Below are 24627 nucleotides of genomic sequence, written 5' to 3'. Positions count from 1 at the left end.
GGCCTGTGGCCATGTCTGAAGGGCATCTTCTTGATGAGTGATGTGGGAGGGCCCAGCCCACTGTGGGTGGTGCCACCCCTGGGCAGGTGGGCCTGTGTTGCATAAGAAAGCAGGCTGAGCAGGGGCCAGGAGAGCAAGCCTATAAGCAGCGTTCCTCCATGGCCTGTGCTCCAGCTCCTGCCTCCAGGTTCCTGCCCTGAGTTTCTACCTTGGGCTCCCTGATGAACTGTGTGCGACCTGGGAGATGTAAGACAAATAAACCCTTTCCTCCTCAAGTTGGTAGTGGTCAGAGTGTTTTGTCACAGCAATGAAGAACAGACTACGACACCCATCAATCAGCCTTCGGCAGCCTCTGCTACTTTATACAACGGCACCAGTTCCACCATTCCCTCCTTACATCATACTACTAAGAATGCTTCTAGGTTAATCATTCACAATTTTTATGCTTTGCATATGAACAGAAATTTCTTTTACTAAGATCTACATTACAGTATGTTGTTCATAAAGGCAAAATCTAAATTTAAAAAATGACTAATAACTAAATACTGAAGCATATTACCTTCTAAAATATTTGTGTCTATCAGTCTGTGGAATTTTATGTACATGTGTGAGGAGGTCAAAAAAGGGTATAGGATCCTTGAGAGCTGGAGTTACAAGCACATGCAAGATGCCTGGCTCGTTACATGGATGCTGGGATTCCAATGCTGGTCCTCATGGCTGCATAAGAGCTCCTAACTGTTGAGCCATCTCTCCAGCCTAGCATACCATTTTTAATTTGTAAATTAAAAAAAAAAAAAGTTTTATGTGTGTGTGTGTGTGCCACATACATGCAGGTACCTGAGAAGGCCACAAGAAAGCTTCAGAGCCCCTAGTGCTGGAGTTATAGGTAGTTGTGAGCTGTCTCCCAAACTCAAATCCCCTGAAAGAATAGCAAGTGCTGAGCCATCTCTACAGCTCTAACTGTAATTAGTTTATAAGCTGGTAAGTCAGTCATGGCAAATACTGGGATTAGATTTTTTTTCAAGTACATTTAGCCTTTTCAGCTATGGATAGATTAAAAGTAAGAATAAATACTTCATCTCAATGAGATCGTATCCAATAGCATTTTCTAGTACAATGTGGAGTACCTGAAGAATTAAATACTCCTGAAGAATTCTGTCAAAAATTTACAAATACTGTAACTTATGAAAAAATGGGCCTGAGCTGAAAACACTAGTGCTTATCTTAACAATATAAAATTTTTAGGATGAGGGCCGGGTGTGGTAGCACACTAATCCCAGCACTTGGGAGAGAGAGGCAGGCGGATCTCTGTGAGTTCGAGGCTAACTTGGTCTATATAGCAAGTTCCAGGCCAGCTGGGGCTACAGGGAGACCCTGTCTCAAAAGTACCAAAAACAGAAAAAAAAATTTTTTTCAGGAAGAATATTAACAGTAACAAATGAATGTAATATAGGCAACATAACAAAAGATTTTAATTTTTGTGTTCCAGTTAACCTAAGACTTAGTTCTAGGAACTGGGGTAATACAAGCATGTTTAAATATGAATGGACAAACCTGAACATCATCTTCTAACTTAAATTCTGATAAAGAATTTGTAATGATGTCTGTACCTCAGTTTAAGGCTTTCAGAGAGTCTTTCAGCTTCTTCAATAGCTTTTTTGATGTTTGCAGGTCCAAGTATTGAATGAAAGTAGTCCTAAAATTACATAAAAATCATCCCATTCTGTTAGTACTAGGAATTGCACACACCACTAATGTTATGAAAAACATTAAAATCATGGTGCTTATATAAAAATTTAGATGAAAAAAATATTTTTCTAAACTTCAAATCTATATAAATGCAAATGTATCCCCCAAATGTTTCAAAAGTATCTCTTTACATCATTAGTATACAAAAAAAATCAACTATGTAGAAAACTTTACTTATTTGTAAGCTACCATTAAGTGTAAATACTATAATTATTATTTATGAATACATGCCAAAAAGGAAAGCTTTGGAGAAAAAAGATTTTCTTATTGCAAATATGTAATGTACTAAGTTCTTTTTCTCCCGTTTCAGAAGGAATAAAGCAAATTATGTAAAGATATACAGCACAGGATTTACTTGATTTGTTTACATGTTTATTTAGACACAGGGGCTCAGGCTGGCTTAGAACTTATGATCCTCATGCCTCAGCCTCCTGAATGATTGGATTGTAGGTGTGTACTACTATATTTGGCTTTTTAAAAATTACTTGTATTATACAGAAATTTTTGCTTTTATCTGTACTTTATAGTAACTTACTTCACATGTTAACTGGAGTTAAGGCACTTCTGACACCTAAAACAAGTTTTACACTTAAAGAAACCTTGAATTTCTAAAAATTCAGTAATAGAAAATAATAACATGATTTAATTTTTTTACTTGTACTTTTTGATTTATTTTTATTTTATGTGTATGAATGTTTTGTGTGCTTGTATGTAAAGCACACCTGTGCATGCAATGCTCATGGAAGCCAGAAGAGGGTGTCAGATTCCCTGGAACTGGAGTTATGGGTAGTTGTTTAGCCACAATGTAGGTGCTAGGAACCAAATCTGGGTCCTCTGCAGAGCTGCTGGTACTCTTGCCCACTGAGCATCTATCTATCCAGCTTCATGAGCTAATTCTTAGAAAAGAGAAAAGGTTTGGACACATAAGCCTACTAACAAGCAAAGTGAAGTTTTGTTTAAAAAAAATTACTTCAGGGACTGGAGAGATGGCTCAGTGGTTAAGAGCACTGAGTGCTCTTGCAGAGGACCCAGGTTCGATTCCCAGCACCCACATGGTGGCTACAAACCGTCCTTAACTCCAGTTCCAGAGGAATCCGAAGCCCTCTTCTGACACAACACAGGTGCACTCATATACATGCAGGCAATGCACTCATACACGTAAAATAAAAATAATAAAATATTTTTTAAAAAATTACTTCAAGACTACTCAATATGATCAGTGAAGTTTTCAAATCAAGATTGGTTAGGTATGACTTTGATAACTGATTATTAGAGCTAATTCACTACATGTTAATAGGACACTGCAAACGATGCTTATAGCACAATTTATCATAAAAAACAGTAATTAGAATTGGTATGTGAGAACCATGAAGTCAAGAAAATATGTTGTAACAGTTATATATCTATCTAAACTAAAAGCAAAATGCATTTTATTTTCTAATGACCATGTTAGAAAGTAATATCACTGATATTACCCTTGACCAAGTAGTATCAATACAATGCAACTTCTACAAAATCATAACAACTGAACAGTACAGGCACCTCAGGTACCACACTGTCCTGACTACTAATGCAACCCTTCGCAAAAAGTATAACACAGTCATTACTGGAATTTTCTGATAAAAGCAAAAAATAAGGTAACAACAAAAAATGCTCTGTTTTTTGTTTTAATGTTCATGAACTCTATTTAAAAAACCAGTCTGAGCCGGGCATGGTGGTACACTTGGGAGGCAGAGATCGAGGGATCTCTGTGAGTTCAAGGTCAGCCAGGTCTACATAGTGAGTTCCAGGTTAGCTGGGGCTACAGTAAGACCCTGTCTCAAAAAAGACCAAAAAAACCACTCTGACCGGGACTCAGCAGTTAAGAGCAATGGCTGCTCTTGCAGAGGACGGAGGTTGGATTCTCAGCACCCATATGATCCATAACTCAGGTTCCAGGGAACTCAATCTGCTCTTCTGGTCTTCATAGGCACTGCATAAACATGGTGCACTTAAATACATGCAGGTAAAATGTTCACACATATTAAAAAAAAATTTTTTTAAACCATTGAAAGCCTATCTTAATCTTACTTAAATGTTATTTAAAAAGCACTGTCTGGGTGTACCTATTACTACCAGGAGATACTTCTCTGTATTTGTGAGCACAGCTATATAAATATACATATTTTCTATTTCCCAACAGAATGACAAGTGGCAGAATGTAGAGATAACACCTAATTCCTAGTCAACTAAAACTAGTCTCAGATTTATCAACTATGATTTTCCTATTCCTGAAACCCAGATTCCCGAAATGAGGACTCTTAAAGGATTAACAATAATGCCAAGAAGATTCTAGTTTTATGAGACTTTATTACGCTGTATTTTAACACCCCCCGCCCCTTTGAGATAACCCTGAAAGCATGGTTCATGAACTGGCTGTTTTTCTTTTAGAAATACTTAAAAAAAAAAATTTGTGTGTATGCGTGTATTGCCTGCATGTATGTAAGTGAACCCATGTCATGCAATGGCTGAAGAGGTCAGAAAAGTGTTGGATTCCCCTGGAACTGGAGTTACAGACAACTGTTAGCTACCATGTAGGTGCTGGGAATTGAACCTGGGTCTTCTGCAAGAGCAGTCAGTGTTCTTTACCACTGAAACACCCCTCCAGCCCCTTCTTTTATTTATTTTTATTTTATGTGTATGGGTATATTGCCTGCATATATGTGAGTGCACCTGTGTTGTGCAATGCTGTGGAGGTCAGAAGAGGGCTTCGGGTTTCCCTGGAACTGGAGTTAAGGACGGTTCGTAGCCGCCATGTGGGTGCTAGGACTCGAACCTGGGTCCTCTGCAAGAGCAGTCAGTGCTCTTAACCGCTGAGCCATCTCTCCAGCCCTGCCCCTTCTTTTTCTTTTTTTTAAATTAATTTTTATTTTATGTGTATGAGTGTAACGCCTGCCTGTATCTAGGTGCACCATGTCATGTAGTGCTGGTGGAATGGCAGAAGAGGGCAGCAGATCCCTGGAACTGGGATGGCTGTTAGCCACCATGTGGGTGCTGGGAATTGAACCCAGGTCCTTTGCAAGAACAGCCAGTGCTGTTACTGGCTGAGCCCATGAACTAGCTGTTTTCAATCACATCTACTGTGTCCTCTACTGAGAGGTTGCTAAATTAACAACTTTTACCTAAATCTTAAATACTCTAACATAAAAGAGTGAAAAACGTAATTTGTATACCAATTTAAGTAGTCATAACTAGAAAATAGCTAGTATATTGTCTCACATACTTGAAGTACACTAGAAAGGTTAGATTAAATAAAGCAGAACAAGAAAGCTGTAAGATCAAAAGTAGATTAGGTACTCTATACAGAGCGAAGAAAAATAATCCTTTTACTGAAAACCAGGCATCCAAAGTAACAGCCTGGGCCACCTGAACCTTTGTGGGAAGCTTTCTTTTCTCTTTTCTCTTCTCTCTCTCTCTCTCTCTCTCTCTCTCTCTCTCTCTCTCTCTCTCTCCCCCTCTCTCCCTCTCTCCCCCCCCCCCCCCCCCCTTTTTTTTTTTTTTTTTTTTTGTCAGACAAGATCTCCCTGTAGCCCCAGCTGGCCTATAGACCAGGTTGCTATATAGACCAGGTTGGACTCAGAGATCCACCTGCCTTTGCCTCCTGAGTGCTGGGATTAAAGGTGTGGCCACCACCACTGTGATGCAGGAAGCTTTCCAAACCTCCATTTTTACAGGACACTTTCACTCAGGTACTCCCTTAGGAATGCAGATGACACTAAAAATGGAAAGATCCCTTACCAATTAAAATTAACTCCAACCTAGTCAAGGGAGGAAAGCAGCAGCCAAAAAGGTATTTCTAACCTCGCCAGAGGGAAAAAAGTACTAACTTTTAAAAACAATGCAAAAAGTAAACAAGTACATAAAAATATTAGTCTAACAATAGACAAAACAGTAAATATCAAAGCTACCAAAGTTAACCAAATCTCAAATCTTCCAAAAATATTTATTTTAATAAGTACTGTTCGCCCCGTCTCTACTTTTATTCATGGCAGTGTGGGGGGTGAGGGGTTGCCACAGCACACTCGTGGGTCAACAGACAACTCTTTAGGTTCTCTCCTTCCACCATGTAGGTCCCAGGAATCAAATTTGGGTGGTCAAGCTTGGTAGCAATTGCCCTAATCCACTGAGTCATCTCACCTGCCAGCCCTTTTTAAAAGCAATTTCACATTAACAGATTTTAAAGACTATTTAAATTTAGGCAGGCTTCCGAGTTCTTATCCACAATAGATACGCAAATAACTGTAAATATTTAAACAAATTTACCAGGGAAGGACTAATTCAGCCATTTATGGGCAGGAGGATGAACCTCTGTGCGCAAGGGGACGCTGCTCCAAAACTAATTCTGAAACCCAGTAACTAACAGCATATACTTTGCTGGTAGGAAGAAATGACCACTATCAGCTGAAACATTAAAGTCATCCCTCTTTACTAACAAAAGAAATTCTATCAGTCACGGTACTCGGAAAAGAAATTAAGAAAATTTGTTACTTCTTTAAGTCAATTTAAATGAAACAAGCTTAGCACTTGGGAGGCAAAGACAGGCTGATCTCTGTAAGATGGAGTCCAGCCTGGTCTACATAGTGAGTTCCAGGTCAGCTGCGGCTACAGGGAGACACTATCTCAAAAAGACCAAAAATAAATAAATAAGTCAATTCCATCATTACAGAACAAAATAAAGTATCATATAACTACAAGGGCTAACCAATTGTGCAACTGGAACCACCAAAATAAACTACCACTATTAATTTTTGGAGTTTTTTTTTTTTTGTCTTTGAGACAGGGTCTCCCTGTAGCTCCAGCTAGCTTGGAACTCACTATATAGACCAAGTTGGCCTTGAATTCACAAAGATCTACCTGCCTCTGCTTCCCAAGTGCTGGGATTAAAAGCAAGCACCACCACACCTGGCTACCACTATTAACTTTAAAGTGGCTACACATAATGGTGCACAATGGAAATCCTAACACTTAGGAGACTGAGGCAGGAGGATTGTGAATTCCAGGCTAGTATGGCCTACAAAATAAGACCCTACCTTAAAAAAAAAAGGGGGAGGGGGGGGTAGGCTTCTCTATGAAGAAAAAAATCTCTAGGCAGTTATTTTGCTATTATATGACAGCAAAATCACTTATTTCTACACCACCAACACAGAACTCTTCCTATTTCTTTAGTACCATCTGCACATTCTTTTGTCTACTTCCAGGACAATCCAAATGCAAACATTTTCTCTATAGCACTAATCCTAGTTGTCAGTTTCCCTCTGTTTACACCACTGCTGCCCTCTCTCTACTCATGGCTTTAGCGAACGATTACACTGGTATTGCTAAATGAATTAAGAGCAAGAAAAGAAAAAATACTAAAATGAAAAGGTGTTGGAAGTCTGTCTTGATTTTACAAGCCTAGATCTTTAACAAGTCTATACTGCCAGTCAAATAAAAAAAGTTAGCATAGAAGGACCAATGATTAAACCTTAGATCTTGAAACAGCACAAATGAAAACACAGTAATATTCTTATTTATTTTTATTTTCAATTATGTGTGTTTTGTGTGGATGTGTGCTGTGAATGTGCAGGTGCCCTTGGAGGCCAGAAGGCGGTGTTAGAACCTCTGGAGATGTGATAGTTGTGAGCTGCCCAACATGGGTGCTGGGAATCAAACTCAGGTCTCTGGAAGAGCAGGAAGAGCTCTTAACCAATGTGCCTTCTCTCCAGCCCCTCTTTTTTTGTTACCAATACAAGGTCTCACTATGCTGTCCAAATGGGCCAGATCTCTGAGGCTTAGCCACTCAAGCCGCTGAGAGCACAAGCATGATCCACTGCACTCAGCTGCCATTTTTCTTATTTAGTACACGAGCAAAGGCAATCCTTCCACTTGATCAGGCAATAATTTATTAAAATCAAGAGCAAATGATCAGGGGCTGGAGAGATGGCTCAGCAGTTAAGAACACTTGCAGAAGACCCGGGTTCAAATCCCAGCACCCACATGGCAGCTAACAACTGTCTGTAACTCTAGTTCCAGGGGATCTGACAGCCTCTTTTGTCTTCCGCAGGCATTGCATGACACGGGTGCACTTACTTACGTGCAGACAATACTCATACGCAAAAAAAAAGAGCAAATGATCAGTCTATATATATGAACTTGTACTGACCTGAGGTAAACATACATGCATGCACACACTTGCAAATAATGAAACTGTTTTTAGTTTACTTTTTCTACATAAGAGTTTGAACTTGACACTGCATAATGTAATTTAAATTGAATTGTTATGCTGTTGGCATAGCCCAGTGGTAAGGATCTTGCTTAGCATATGCTAGACCCAAAGTCTGATTGACTGCACCACAAGTAAACAAAATAAAAATGAATTACATTGTTAGTTAAAACTTTTATAGGAAATCGAGTTCTATTATATAAAAATAACAAACAAAAATGCAAAACTAAAAGGTACCTGCTGTTGCTTGAAATCAGGTCTTTTTTTGATAAGATTATAAACAGTCACATATTTCATGTATAGTACGTAGGCCCTTTCCTCATCACGATCTAATCTGCATTCTTCTGCTGCCTTGAAGATCTTCAGAGCACTGTGTACGTAACTTAAAATAAGGGAAAAATAAAATAAAATACTTGCCATGTGTGGGGGATACAGATCATAAATAAAATCTACAGATGATCTTGATAAAGTAAGTTTTATAATTTAGGTTGTCTTATTTTACACAATTACAATTCATACCATCTTATCTGTAATTAGGTTAGTCATAGGAAAAACAAGACACTACTAGAAAGAAGTAACCCATTTTAGGTCTACCCTTTAAAACTCTCCTGTCCTTAGTATCTGAGAAAGCTTAAAAGTGGATTATTTGAAAATAAAACAACAGTTGAACAGACCTACTTTCACTTAGTCTAAGAAGCCAATGTTTCCCTATTTTTCCCCTGAAAGGCCTTAAAAAGCTATTTTTCATAGGTAATATTTAGAAACAAGAGTTTACTCTGAGATTTTTCCCTTCCGACCTTTAAAGTTTTAACCAACTTTCAGCAATGTTGTTTTCCTCCCATTTTCCACTTATCTCCTATTTATTTATTTATTTATTTATTTATCTATTTATTTATTTATTTGGTTGGTTGGTTGGTTTTGGTTTTTTTGAGACAGGGTCTCCCTGTAGCACCAGCTGGCCTGGAACTCACTGTGTAGACCAGGCTGGTCTTGAACTCACAGAGATCTGCCAATAATTTTTCGACTAAGATTGGGGCCTGCTGTCCATTTCCACAGTTCTGTGCTGGGTTTTTGTCTGCTTAAGTTTGAATGGGTCTTGTGCATGCTGACACCATTGCTGTAGGTTCATCTGAGAAGGGTCCCAGAAGCCTGTAGTCATGCACCTCCTCCCTGGCTCTTTGATTCTTTCTGCCCCCTCTTCCACAGTGGTACCTGAGCCCTAGGTGGGTGGATTTTAATATAGGAGTCCTGTCCAAGGACCCACACTCTGTAGACTTTTTTAACTTTTCTTTTTTTTTTTTGGTCTTTTTTGAAACAGGGTCTCCCTATAGCCTCAACTGGCCTGGAACTCACTATGTAGACCATGCTGGCCTTGAACTCACAGAGATCCACCTGCCTCTGCCTCCCAAGTGCTGAGACTAAAGGTATGTACTACCACGCCCTGCTTGCAGACTCTTATTCACTACATTTTGGCCATTTGTGACCTTTTGTGTTCCTGGTCCTCTGTTGCATGAAGGAGTTACAGTGATAAGAATTGAAAGATGCATTAGTGTTCTTTTTATCCCTTGTTCTATGCTCTGTGAGCCTTAGGTATAGAAGTTGTATCCTAGATGTGCCACTTAGGTTTGGGCAATTCAGACAATCTCTGTGTGTGACTTAAGTTGTAGAATTCTGTAATAATCGCTGTTGCAAAAGAAAGTTCTTTGATGGGCAGTGACTGGGATATTTATCTGTAAATTTAAGGATCCATATTTTGCACACAGTAAGAAATTACATTTGTCCAGGGATGTGGCAGCCTTGGGGTTTTCTCTAAGATCTATGACTTCTCCAGCTGTGCACATTTGACTATGTTTACAGTATCACACATAAATTTCCTCCCATTGAGTGGGCTTTAAGTCCAATTAGGTAGCTAATGATTACCCCAAAACATAAAAGTGCCACTACTGCACCAACGCTGTTTGCTGTGCCAGTCATTGATGTGGTTGTTAGGCCTTGAAGCTGGGGTTGGACCATCGATCAATGTTTTCCCTTAGCAGCTTATAGTGTTCTCCAAAGCTATGAGAACTACAAAATTTAGCAATTTTAACAACCTCTTATTAGCAAAATTATATTTTCAGCAAGTATCAGATTCTGCAGCCTTGTTGGAAAGCTGTTATCTCTATGTTTGCCTTAGTCAGTAAATACACTGTTCATCAAAAATAAAAATTCATACAGCAAATTAAGTTAAAAGCTGATGTCAAATTGATACAAAATAAAGCTTCACAGAATACTAGACAAAAAAGCACCCACAGCAAGTCTTTTAATCAAAGACTTACATGTGTACTATACGAGAATAAAGTTGATCTTTAATTAAAAGTTATTTATATATTGTTTTATGAATAAGAAATGGCTAAGGCTGAATGATTCTGACTGAGCCTTTGTGTTCTCTGTCTTTTAAATGTATCATAGAGTAAACATGGGGGTCGGGAGAGAATTTGCATTGAGCAAACATATATTTATCCTGCCAAAATTAAGAACTTCTATAGAAGATCTTATTCATGTGATGGCATCTTTCTTCAAATAAACTTTAGCTAGTCGTTAAATTTGAATAATAAGGAAATGACATAAAATTAATAATTTAATCAAACTAGGAAAGAATACATACTTCTTAGTGCTTATTTTCTCTGGTTTCACTTCTGTCTTCTTATTGAGGTCTTTTAGTGAAGAACTGAGGTAGAGCTCTTTAGGAACTGAAGCCACAGCAGGCATGGTCAAGGTTTATGTTTCTATTTTTACAATGGATGGTATCCTTCATGAAAAGTAGTCCTTTTCTGAAACAAAACAAATCCATTAATTACTCTCATTAGCAAAAATAAGTAAGCTGTTAAAAAAAAAATTGAAACACTAAGACTAGGGATGTAGTTCAGTAGTAAAGTGACTGCCTCTCATGCACAGGCTGTGGACTGGATTCTCAACCTGGCAAAATAGATCTCCCCGACCCACACAAAACAAACAAAAATATTCCTATACTGTCAAGTGTGGTGATTTATATCTGTTTAAGGCTAGCAAATCAGGAGGCTGAGGAAGGAGGATTATGAATTCAAGACCAATCTGGGCTACATAGTACTCAAAAAAACAAACCCAAGCACATGTGCTCATGCACACCCCCAACATCCCCAAACACCCATAATTTAATTGTATCCTTTGCTCCATATATGGCCTCGTCTACAACTTAACTTTTATAAATTTACACCATAAGAAGAAAATAAAGTATTTCTAACTGCCAGGCATGGTGACCTACATCTTTAATCCTAGCACTGGGAGACAGAGAGAGGCAGGTGGCTGGATCTGTGAGATGGATGTCAGCCTGGTCTACATAGTAAGTTGCAGGCTAGCTGGGGCTATAGGGAGATCCCGTCTCAAAAAAAAAACAAAACAAAAACAAAGCAAAAAGAAAAAAAGTAACAATGTACTTAGCACATATTTAATAAAAAGCTTTAAAGAAAGAAATTCAATGAGCATAACAATGCATTCACCAGGAAAAGTGCAATCAATGTATTGTAACTTACAGAAGGGAAGTTTATAGAAAGGAAGGTGGGGGAGATGAAGGAAAGGTGAGAGAGGGGAGACAGGAGGAAGAGGGAAGAGAGTTTCACACCAGGAGACAGTCTACGTGCCAGAAATTACAAAGTAGAAATCCATTAGATATTATTCAAAGTTACCTTAGGTCCAAGTCTGGATGGGGGTGGGGGCTGCGGGGCTGGGAGGGCTGGGCTTGCTTGCAGCTGTAAAAGGGAAGGAGGAGACTCAACTTTGTGAGAGTTGTAAGGTCAAGTCAGCTCTCTCTAACTGACCTTGAAAGCAGAGAGGGAGCAGAACAGACTAGGGGAGAGAACTGATTCTCCTTTAGAACAGAGAAGTAGGGAGAAGGGGGGAAGGGGGGGAGGGAGAGAGGGATTTGATCTGAACTGAAATACAGCATCCTGGAAGGAAGAGGGAAGCTTTTAAAACTTAGGAAGTAAACAAATCTTACAAGGCTCAGGAAATGACAAAATTTACCAGGCTGAAGAAGCTCCTAAAACTCCCAAGACTGACAAGGCCATTCTCTAGGGTTATATAAGCAGTTAACATTGCTCAGATGAGAACTCTCCCAAGTGGTGTGCTGTGCAGGGAGCTCCAGAGATGTAGCTTTTCTGAGTCATCCTCCAAGTTGGGGTGGGCTTTCTGAAGATGCGTCAGCCTTAGTTATCCATGTTCCTGTAGGTAACCCATGACCCTAGTCCTGTAACTAGCCCCAATAAACTGATTGTTCACTATACTAGCCTTGGGTAGAATCATTTCTTTGGTCTGTCATCAATGCTTAACTGGGGCAAATAGATATTTGTTCCTGTCTCCCTATAAAAAGTCACACAATAAGCAAACAAAAGGTAGATGGGCAAGGTGGCCTGCCTGTAATCCCAGTGCTCAGAACGCAGATCCCTGGGGCAAGTTAGTGTTTTATAACAGACCCTTAATTTTGGTATATGTGCTGCTACAGCAAGCATCACAAACTATCTGCTCATCTCTCTCCCCGAGAAATAATGTCTCAACCCCAATCTGTCCCTAGAAAGAACTGATAATCCCTGCTGTAAAGGTTAGGGCACCCAGATTTTGGGGAGGCATGGGGAGTCCAGCCCCTGCCCTCACAACTGAAAAAAAATTTATGGTCCTACCCAGTACCTGGCCAGACTAAATCTCATGGTGTCAACTTTCCACCACCCCTGAAAAACCATAAGAGTCTGAAATCCTGGGCTAGATGTGGTAGCATATGCCTTTAATCCTCTTTGTTGGGGGATCTGAAGGTTCCCTTCTGAACCTGTCTCTTCTAATGTAGTTCTTCTCTGAGCTTTGAAGGGAAGCCTCTTTCTCTCTTCAAAGCCTCATGGTGCTGCCTCAGGTATGATGAGGTTCCCCCTCCCTCTAGAGGTGGTCAGGAGACTCTCCTAACAAAGCTCATTCTGGTGGGTAATTCTGTGTCAGCTCCTTTTTGACCTGCTGTTCTGTTTTGTTCTAACAGTTAGACAAGCAGAACTCTTGGCTCTGGGTGCAGGGAGAGACCCTGCCTCAATATATAGAGTGCAATCAAGTAAGATTCATGACATCAACCTCTGGTCTCCACACACATGTGTATCCATACACATTTAGGCGCACTCACAAAAAAAAAATAAAATAAAATAAAAATCTGGAGCTGGGTGTGGTGGCTCACACCTATAATCCTAGCTAGAACTCAGGAGGTTGAAGCAGGAGGAAGGCCCTGAATTTGGGTATCCTAAGCTTCAGAGACTTGATTTTTTTTTTTTTTTTTTTTTGGTCTTTTTGAGACAGGGTCACCCTGTAGCCTCAGCTGGCCTAGAGCTCACTATGCAGACCAGGTTGGCCTTGAACTCAGAGATCCACCTGCCTCTGCCTCCCGAGTGCTGGGATTAAAGGCATGCACCACCATGATTGGTTCAGGGACTTAATCTCAAAAAAGTATAAAAATTTGGAATATCAGAGTCTTGGAACATCTTGATAAATCCTTAGGAGATTTTGTGGTATGAATGGAAGCCAGAGTATAAGCATTAAAAAAAAATTTTAAATGGGAATAAATAGCAAAAATCATAGTGCCAGGCATGGGAAACCTCCTTTTGAGTTGTTGATCAGGATAGGCCAAGAGACTCCCAACATAGTACAGGCTATTGCCACAGCCCTTGATGGCCTCCCAGAACTCCTTCCTGAAGACTAGCTTTGGTAGTATCAGAAGGTACTATGCAAACTGCCAAGGGAGAAAATCAATGATACTAACCAGCTGTAAAGTCTATGAACCATAACAATGACCAGCCTAGCAAATTGTTTCTCTATTGGTGTACTAGTGGCACTTTTATCTTGGGGGTCATCAACAGCTGTCTAAGTGGACTTAAGGCCTGCTCAATGGGAAGAAAATCATGCATGGTACTGAAACATAGCTAAGTACACATGGCTGGAGAGGTCATTGACCCTAGAGAAGAAACTGCTTCTGTCACTTCCCTAGACCAATGAAATTTCTTACTGTATTCTAAATATGTATCCCAGTATTTACAGACAAGTGTACCCCTTACCACTCATCAAAGAAGATTATTTTTGCAACAGATACAATTACAAGATTCCACAACTGGTTAAATGCAGAACAAGTGACTGTGAAGTGCTTAGCCCTAAGTGACCCAATGCAACCTCTACACTTAAGTCTCAGAAAACATCTTAGAAGAAGGGACAGAAAGAATGTAAGAGCCAGAGGAACAAGACACCTGCTTCTAGTTAACCCATTCTAGACATGGTAGGGAAGCTGCACCAATGAAAGCTCCACAGCACGGTGTCTAACGAGATCTGCATAATGTCAAAACCAGTTGACATGCAAGGTGGATGGAGGAAATGTCATAGGGTCCACCTCAAGATGAAGAGCTACAGGCAATAAATGGTGGCTGAGGAAGGGGGCCAATGGGGAAGGGGACATAAAAATCATTAATCTAGCCAGGTGTGATGGTGCATGCCTTTAATCCCAGCACTCAGGAGGCAGAGGCAGGCAGATTCTCTGTGAGTTCAAGGCCAGCCTGGTCTACAGAGTAAGTTCTAGGCCAGCTGGGACTACAGGGAGACCCTGCTTCAAAAAGACAGAAAAAAAAAAAAAAAGAATATGCAAACCGAGATGCATAGGCAATTTAAAAAAGACAATCACTAGCTATTTAAAAAATAAATTTAAGCCAGGCGTGGGGGCGCACGCCTGTAGTCCCAGCACTCGGGAGGCAGAGGCAGGTGGTTCTCTGTGAGTTCAAGGCCAGCCTGGTCTAAAAAGTGTGTTCCCGGACAGGTGGGGGTAAAGGGAGACCCTGCTTAAAAAAAACAAAAAAAAAAAAAAAAAAAAATTCAGTCATATATACCCAGCTGTATAAAAGCACTGTGCACTTACATGCATGCAGGCAAAATGCATATGTACACATGTTTTTTAATTATATAAAAAGAGATGAGCCAGGTGTACAAGGCTTTAATACCAGCAACCAAGAGGAGGCAGACAGATTTCTGTGAGTTTGAGGCCAGCCTGATGTACATATGACGTCCAGGGCAGCTGGGGCCATAGGAAGATCCTGCCAAAACAAAACAAAACAAAAAACAAGCAAGCAAACAAAAAGACTGAAGACAGGAGAAAATACTAGTTCTCTATTGAAACAACTGTGGAGAAAGATGACGCAGGTCAAGATGATGACTAGAGCAGCAAAAAGGGAATGGAAGGTGCAGATACAAGAAACACTGCAAAGGTAGGGTGACAGGAGTTGGCAAATGAATAGAAACTGAAAACAAAGTACAAGGACAACATCATGTCACCAAAATTCTTAGCAAGGGCTTTTAGAACAAAGGGGACTACATACATACATACGTACATACATACATACACACACATACACACATTTGCATACATATATTTCTGAGACAGGGTCTTGTTAGGAAGCCCTGGCTGGCCTCGAACTTGCAATATTCTTGACTCAGCCTTCCACCCATCAAGATTATTCTTTTTAAAAGCTGCCTTTTCTGTATTTACTTGATTTCTAAAAATAGCTCAAGTAATAATTTTCTCTGATAAAGTCTATCAAAACATCAACTACATTTAGTTTTAACTATACTATACATAATACTGTTGAATAAAGATGTTAGTGTTAAAAATACTTCCAGCTGGGCCAGTGAGATGGCTCAGTGGGTAGGGACACTTGCTACCAAGCCTGGCAACCTAAGGTCGATCCCTGGGACCCACATAGTAGCAAGAGTGGGCCAGCTCCCACAAGTTGTCCTCTGAGCTCCACATGTGTGCTTGGCACACACCCACATACATACATACATGCATAAAATAAATAAATGTAAAAATAAAAAAATTTCAGCATTGTTTGATGACGATTTATTTCAGCTTCTACTATCATACAAATTTCTGTAGAGGTTATTATTTTTCCCTAATCAAATCAGAAAGTAAAAATATATACCCAACTTAAATGTGAAGTCAGTATGTGTTGTTTTGATAAGTGATTCTGCATTTTGCCATTAAAGCCAAAACTTCAACAAAAACTGACAGAAAGTAAATTAAGGCCAGAATGACTAAATGAATCCATAACTTCTGTATTTTTATTGCAATAGTTAAAAACATAAGAAAAAGCAACAGCAAGAAGCCCACTGAGATATTTATATATGTGAATATATATTCAACAATTATGTACATCAATTTATGGACTCTATTTGTTCAGATGTAGAACCAAATATAGCATATAACCTAGTAAAACTAAATAATGTGTCAAAACAGAAATTAAATTAAATGTAAATTAAACCAAACAAACAAAGCATCCAGAGGTGGTGCTTGCCAAAGGTGAGGAAGGATTACTAAGAACTCAAGTCAGCCTGAGCTACAGGAACGTGGGGCTGCAGAGACGGTTAAGAGCACCTGCTGTTGTTGCAGAGGACCCAGGGGTTTAGTTCCCAACACCAGTATCAGGTGGCTCATAACCACCTGTAACTCCAGTTCTAGGGGATCTGATGCCCTCTGGTACCCTCAGCCACCAAACGCTCATATGTGTGTGTGTGCGCGCGCACGCGCGCACACACACACACAAATAAACAAATCTTAAACAACATGAATATCTCATATTACATTACAGCAGTGCTACTCCAAGTGTATTCCAAAGACTAACACTGGTTGTTGAACTACCTGTTGCTAGTCTATAATAGAAGCTTCCTACAGAATGTAAATCAACTAAGTATATTGATGGTTTTATAGCAACAAGACTTTCTCACTGCAGAAAGCACTATACTGATTTACATTCTAAGGCAAGCTTTTGCATGCTAAGGCAAGGGACTAGAGAGATGTCTCAACAGTTAAGAGTGCTTTCTGCTCTTGCAGAAGACCCAGGTTTGGTTCCCAGCACCGACATCAGGCAACTCACAGCCACCTGTAACTAATTCCAGGGGTTTCAAAGCCCTCTTCTGGTCTTTGTGGGCACACACACATGAGGTACAAATAGATTAAGGCAGGCACACACAAACACATAAAAATAAGTGAATCAGGAGCTGAAGAGAAGGCTGCTCTTACAGGGGACCTGGGTTCGATTCCCAGCACCCACATGACAGCTAACCATTGTCTGTAACACCAGTTCCAGGGGAATCAGATACCCCTTTCTGACCTCCGTGGGTATTGCATGACACAGGTACACTTATATACATGCAGGCAATACACTCATACACATAAAATGAAAAATCATAAAATGTAAAAAATAAGTGAATAAATCTCAAGAAACAATACATTCTAAGGCAAGAAGAAGGGGCAAGGTCAAAGTGAGCCTGGTAATCTACTTTGGTTTCTCTGTTGTTGTGATAAACACCATGACCAAAAACAACTCAGAGGAGAAAAGAGTTTATTTCATCAGTTCCCCACCAAGGAAGGTCAGAGCAGGAACCTAGAGGCAGAAACTGAAGCACATGCCATGGAGGAACACTGGTTTGCTCTGCTACCTTTTTAATACAGCCCAGGCCCATCTTCCAAGACGGCATTTCCCACAGTGGCTGGGCCCTCATACATCAATTAGCAATCAGAAAAGGGCCCCATGCAATCTGATGGAGGCAGTTTTTCAATTTAGATCCCTCTCCCAGGCATGTCTAGATTTGTTTCAAGTTGAAAAAAACTAACCAGTACACCTAGGGTACTTAAAGAGACCATGTCTCATAACCGAAGTAAAGTAGACCTTAAATGATTCTGAACAGCACTGCTCTAGGGATATAGAGAGTAGGCATTCTGATTTTAAAAATGCCTTAAAGGCTGGGTGTGGTGGTACATGCCTTTAATCCCAGCACCTGGGATACAGAGGCATCTGGATCTCTGTAAATCTGAGGTCACCTTGGTATATATAGAGAGTTCCAGGCCAGCTAGAGCTATATAGTGAGACCCTGTCTCAAAAAAAGCCAGAAAAAATGTATTAAGTCCTAGTTAACAAGAACAAGTTAATAAACTCATGAAACAATAAAGTAACAATCACTTGCTACTCTATACATTAATATGACTCTGGTCACTAGGAAGACTCAAAGAAAGCCAAGTTCAGTATAGCCAGAAAGAGAGAGAGAGCTTCAGCCATCCCACAGTGTACTGTTGTTTTCTGCTGGCCTTTCTGCCTTCATGGGCCAGCTTAAGTTTCTCCTCTCTGCTTCTGAGGGTTCCAGTTCTTGGAGTTCACTTCTTGGCCTGAGTCCTATAGTGCCTGTTATCTGTATTTCTCATTCAGTCCAGAATTGGGGCTAAATAACAATTTGAAATGATGAAACAGAGACAGGGTGAGAAAGGAAGCATTTCAGAATGGAAAACATAGAAACACAAAATAACAAATTACTATGGGAAAACAATGAGGAAAAATAAGCAAATTAGGAATTATTAAGTAATAATCTCCTGGATCAGTGGAACCCACTGATAAAATGCTGTATCCTGGCATCCACCTTAATAATCCTCAGTTAACACTTAAAAGCTTCCAGCTAAAAGCAATAATCACATTACTTAAGGAAACACAGTCACAGCATGAAGGACCTTCGAAGTCATCCAGAATTGTTTACATTTAACTTAGCAAGCAGTAAAAGCCAATTCTTGACAGGAAAAGCATTACCACAGGATAGCCAAATTGTCTATAAACAACTTGAAACAGACAGGAACAAGGGAAATGATACTATGGAAAAGAATAATTAGAGAGCCACTGCAGAAAAGAACAAATTAAGCACAATGCTTTGGTGATTCAATAATTCAAGTTAGTATTTTCATTTGCTTACAAACTAGCCCCCTATTGTCCTGTGCAAAGTGAAGAACATTAATGCTGTTGACCAAAGAACAGTAACAATCATGTCAAAAATGAATACTACATTGTGGTGCGTGCATGCAAACCCAGTACTCAGGAGGCTGAAGCAGGAAGGTGGCAAGTTTAAGGCCAGCATGGACCATATGAAGAGATGATGCCTCAAAAAACAACCAATAAGCAAAACAAAAAAAAAAAAAAAAAAAAAAAAAAAAAAAAAGGAAAAAAAATACTGTAGTTTAAAGCTGATCCATTTATAAAGCATTTCTCAACCTTGGCTTTATATTTCGAATACATGAAACTTTGTTGTGGGAGGCTGCTCTGTGCAGTGTAGGACCTTTGGCAACATCTCTGGCCTCTGCCCTAGATGCTAACAGAATCCCTCTTCTCCCCGTTGTGAGAAGCAAAACTCCCTGGACATCACTGAATGTTCTATTGGGGGAAAACTGCTTCCAAATAAGAACCAATCATTTTCAGAAAAGTAATTCACTCAGTTCTAAGCATGCTGAGTACACAATAAAAGAACAGCATCTAGGGACTGGAGAGATGGCTCAGCAGTTAAGAACACTGGTTGTTCTTGCAGAAGACCCAGGTTCGAATCCCAGCACCCACATGGCAGCTAACAACTGTCCGAAACTCCAGTCCCAGGGGATCCGACAACTTCTTCTGACCTCCGCGGGCACTACACGACATGGGTGCACTGACCTACAGGCAGGCAATACATGCATACACATAAAATTAAAAAAATAATAAACATTAATCCCAGCACTACTTGGGAGGCAGAGGCAGGCGGATCTTTGTGAGTTCAAGGCCAGCCTGATCTACATAGTGAGTTCCAGGACAGCTGGGGCTACAAGGAGACCCTGTCTCAAAAAAGACAAAAAAATAAAATAAAATAAAAAATAAATAAGTAAAGAAATAAAAATTTAAAGAGAACAGCATCTAAATACAGATATCTTTACAGAAATGTTAATTTTAAAAATATTGTTTGTGAGATTACAAAATACACTGAAAATGGTATCATATTACTTTTATTGTCACTGACAAAATGCCTGACAGAAATAATTTAAGGGAAAATCTATTTTGGCTATTTCAGAGGGGTTTCTGTCCATCTTAGCAGAGGAAATCATGACATAGTTCAAGACAGTAGGCATGTATAGAGGTCTCTCTAATCTGCCAGATCAGAAAGCAGAGAGCTCTGGGTGAACCTTCAGTGGGCTGCCCCTAGTGACAAACTTCCAGCAGCTAGGCCCCACTTCCTAATGACTCCATAGCTTAGAAAATAGGGTCAGAAGTTGGGGTCCAAGTATATGGGGGCACATTTTACAATAATTCTATTATCTTTGCTTCTGTATGGTCTATTTTAAAACTTCTACAATACTCTTTGAAACGCAGGTATCAGGCTTTGGGTTCAGTGGCATGCATTTATAATTTGAGTAACTAGGGAAGACTGAGGCAGGAGGATGTCTTGAACCCAGGAGTTAGAGGCCAGCCTGGGTAACAGTGAGACATTTTCAATATATACATACGAATTTTTAAAAGTATGGATATATAACTAAAATCAAAATAATAAATCACTAAGGAATTGAGCCCTTGTTTTTCTACAGCTGATTTTTACATCTAAAAGGAAGAAATATTCAGCAAAGGAACAGAAATCACTGCAGTGAAGGAAAAAGTACACATAAAATAAAAGAGTTCTAAGAACTTTGACAGAGATATTAGAATGCTAAGGGAAAGAACGGAAGGAAGGAAGGAAGGGAGGGAGGGAGACCCTGTCTCAAAAAGACCAAAATGAAGGAAGGAAGGGAGGGAAGGAGGGAGGGAGGGAGGGAAAAGAAAGGAATTGGCCCTCGTTTCCAAGAACAATCACATAAACTGCCTAACAATTGATATTTAGAATATTTACTATATATAGGATACAATTTGTGTGTACATGGTATATACATGTGTGCAGGTATGGACCCTTGTACAGGTTACATGTCTTACATAGGGTACAGCTCTGAAAGCCATTTGCTTCACAGGCTGAGGGGGTAGCTCAATGGTAGAGTGTGTTGATGAGCATGTGCAATACCCTGGGTGCCCTTACACCAAATATGTAAATAATAATGGTAAGAGCTGGCGCTGGAGAGATGGCTCAGCAGTTAAGAGCATACACTGCCCTTGCAGAAGATTTGAGTTTGGTTCCCAGCATCTACACTGTGTGCGTCACAACTGCCCGTAATTCCAACTCCAAGGGATCCAACACTCTTCTGGAATCCAAGGACATCCAAACTCACCTGCATAAATCCACATGATTTAGAAATAATAAAAACAAATCTTTAAAAATTTAATTTAATAAACTACTAATATTTGAATGGATACTTTTTTGACTTCTACAAAACTTTTTAAATATTTTATTTATTATTTTAATTTTATGTGTATGAGTGTATTGTCTTCATGTAGGTAAGTACACCCATATTGTGCAATGCCCCCGGGTCAGAGGCATTGGACCTGCTGGAGCTGGAGTTACAGGTATCTGTGAGCCAACGATGTGGTTGTTGGGAATCAAACTCCAGTCTTCTGCAAGAACAGTATGCGCTCTTAACTGCTGAGCCATCTGTCTCCAGCTCCAAGACAGCCTCTAACTTTGTAGCCCTGGCTGGTCTCAATCTTATGATCCACCTGTCTCTGACTCCTAAACGCTGGGATTACAGGTGGAGCCATCTCTCCAGCCCCCCAAACTTTATTTAAAAAAAAAAAAATACATATATATATATATATATATTTATAACTGTGAAATTTTTATAAAATACAATCCTTGCCTCCTCTGCTTCCTGAGCATCATGGGCTGAGCAGTCTGTGCCACACACTCTCACCACGATACTTTGCTTTACTTCAGACTCAAAGCACTGGATCCAACCAGTGTTGGACTGCCACCTCTGAAACTGTGAGCCAAAATAACTCTCTTCTCCCTTTAAAAATCATAATGGCTCAGTGGTTAAGAGGACTGGCTCTTCTTGCAGAAGACTTGGATTCAGTTCCCAGCATCCACATGGTGGCTAACAACCATCCTTAACTCCAGTTCCAAAAGAGCCAATGACTCCTGGCCTCTATAGGCATTGCACCACATGGGTGCACTTACATACATGCAGGCAAAACATTCATGCACATAAAACAAAAATAAATAAATAAATAAATAAATAAATAAATAATGTTTACATTTTATGAGAAAGTCTGATGTGCTGGCTTTGTTGTCCAGCTGCTTTATTTTATAAAGACAATTAGGGTTCTCCTCATTATTCACAGCAATAAACAAATGCCCATAATGATTAATAAAGTTCAAGCAATTAACAAGCTAAATGCTAAGATATCTTTAAAATATTTTCAGTCTTTTGGGGCTGGAGTGATGCTCAGTGGTTGGGAGCACTGACTGCTCTTGCAGAGGACCCAGGTTCGATTCCCAGCACCTACATGGCAGCTACAAACAGCCCTTAACTCCAGTTCCAGGGGAATCCGAAGCCCTCTTCTGACCTCTGCGGCACTGCATGACATGGGTGCACTCACATACGTACAAGCAATACGCTCATACACATAAAATAAAAAAAATTTTCAGTCTTTCTGGGCTGGAGAGATGGCTCAGCGGTTAAGAGCACTGGCTGCTCTTGCAGAGGACCTGGGTGCAATTCCCAGCACCCACGTTGTAGCTAACAACAGTCCTAACTCCAGTTCCAGAGGATCCAACGCCCTCTTCTGACCTCCATGGGCATTGCACAACATGAGTGCACTTACACACATGCAGGCAAAGCACTCATACATGTAAAATAAAAATTTTAATTAAAATATTTTTAGTCTTGCCAGGTATGGTGGTGCATGTCTTTAATCCCAGAACTTGGGAGGCAGAGGCAGGCAGATCTCTGTGGGTTCCAGGCCAGCCCGGTCTGCATAGCCACTTCCAGGCCAGATGGAGCTACAGGGAGACCCTGTCTCAAAAGGACCAAATTTTTAAAAAAAAATTTTTTTTTAGTTTTTCTTATGAATTATTTTGTCAAAGAATACATGTCTGCAATGTTTCATTACTGACAGGCTTGTGGTATTTTACTACTGCAGGATCTTTATTATCTAACTTTAAAGATGCATCTAATATATTGCAAAAAAAAAACCCCAAAACACCAGGTATATCTTAAGCATCTATGGCTGCGTGATGTAATTAACATATATCCTAATTATTAGTTATAATTAGGCATAAAGACGTGTGAATACAGTCATCACCTTATTGGGGAGCACTCCACTGATAAGGCATCTAAACCCAACAGGACTGACAGTCAACAGGGAGTCTTAAACAGAAAAGATTGAAATGCAAAATCTACTCACAAAGTGGCAGTAAACTTAAAAAAAAAAAAAAACACGGTATTTTTAATACAGAATATATTTTTAAAAAATTAATAGCATTCTACAGGTTCAAAATGGATCAGATCCGAAGCTGGACAACTTTTAACAAAATTCTGCTGGGTGTGGAGGCGCATGCATTTGATCCCAGCACTCGGGAGGAAGAGGGAGGCGACAACTCTTTGAGTTCGAGGTGAGCCTGGTCTATATCGTGAGCTCCAGGCCAACTGGGACTACAGTCTCAAAAAAGACCAAAAACAAAACAAAACAAAACAAAACAAAACAAAACAAAACCCCACAAAACAAACCCCAACAGAATTCTTTATAGACTCCGCAACACTATCGTGAGTTAAGACACACATTCTGTAAGTGGCTGACTTGCTCAAGGTCACAGGATAAACTCAAAGCAAGACATAAACGTAGGAGTGGGCTGTGCAGCTTAATGAAAAAAATGCACATTACTGCAATTCTGGGTTCTGACAATTCCCTTGGTACAGTCAGGGTTGAAAATAAGTTGTCAGTGCCACAACTCTACGGCAGAAGGCACATTTTAGTAAAGAAAACTTACTTGAAGACGTTAGTTTTAAGGGTGATGAGTTTATTAAATTCATTCTTGTACTTCAATAAAACCAAGCGTGACTAGAGCCTGGAGGAATGGGGAAACTACTGCAAGGATGGTAGCACGGCCTGGGATTGTAGGTAGCAGAAAATCAGAACAAGGAAGCGAAAAGGGAGGTCAAAGTTTGATCTAGTGTCCAAGAAGGAGAAACGGTCAAGGCCACCCTCGGAGGGCAGGAAACCACACCAAACTCGCTGAGCAACCGCAGGGGGACAACTGGCCAGGTGGGAAGCCGGGCCCTGCCCCGACTAACCAGCGGCCGCGGCGTCCCACCCCCAGCGGACGCTCCCACGGCTCCCTCCGCACGCCCTCCCGGAACAGAGGCCAGGCGCGGGCCTCACTCACCGAAGCACAGCGCTCTAACGCCGGCCTCCTCGCCTGCCGCCCATCTCCCAACACCGAGGGGGACGAGCCTCCGCTGTCCGACGGAAGCCAGTGTAGCTCATCCTCTCTTCCCGATTTGCACTGCGCGGCGACGCGTCGCTCCTCTGAGCGTCACCGTGGAGCGTGACTTTTCCTGCGTCACGTGACTCCTCCCTTCTGGCCCGCACCGCTCAAGCCTCAAAGGTGCGGAAGGACTAGGTGGCCGGCTCCCGGAGTGCCTGTGCTGAGTCGGCCTGCGCCTGCGCAGGAGGGGCCGGCCTGTGCCTGGAGGCCGCGCCGAGCAGGTCTGCGCATGCGCGAGAGGGATTGCCTGTAGCCGGCCTGCACTTCCCACAGTCTGCCGGTTTCTGGTTTCCGGGTGGTAGCGACACCCTAGTTTCACTTCATGTCTTGCACCTTACCGCCGAGGAAGCAGGGCTATTCTATTGCGTTTC

At 40.6% G+C, this 24627-nt stretch overlaps 1 protein-coding gene across 2 annotated transcripts in view; it reads right to left on the bottom strand.

Annotated features, from left to right (window-relative positions):
* Usp8 (ubiquitin specific peptidase 8) overlaps nt 1-24415 on the bottom strand; it is a 77023-nt gene extending 52608 nt beyond the window's left edge. Inside the window, exons 1-5 of one of the 2 annotated variants that reach the window (XM_029562956.1) lie at nt 24155-24374; nt 11692-11754; nt 10635-10800; nt 8228-8372; nt 1611-1696 (exon numbers count right to left, since the gene is read on the bottom strand). In XM_029562956.1, the coding sequence (XP_029418816.1) occupies nt 1611-1696; nt 8228-8372; nt 10635-10738 (335 nt within the window). In that variant the 5' untranslated portion in view covers nt 10739-10800; nt 11692-11754; nt 24155-24374. Of the gene's footprint in view, nt 1-1610; nt 1697-8227; nt 8373-10634; nt 10801-11691; nt 11755-24154 lie in introns of both variants that reach the window. The other variant, XM_008831802.3, reaches the window with a different exon arrangement.
* Between the last annotated feature and the right edge of the window lie 212 nt (nt 24416-24627).

The sequence above is a fragment of the Nannospalax galili genome, unplaced genomic scaffold, assembly GCF_000622305.1.
Source record: "Nannospalax galili isolate Female #2095 unplaced genomic scaffold, S.galili_v1.0 scaffold735, whole genome shotgun sequence".
Lineage (NCBI taxonomy): Eukaryota > Metazoa > Chordata > Mammalia > Rodentia > Spalacidae > Nannospalax > Nannospalax galili.
This window is presented reverse-complemented; position numbering and strand designations above follow the sequence as displayed.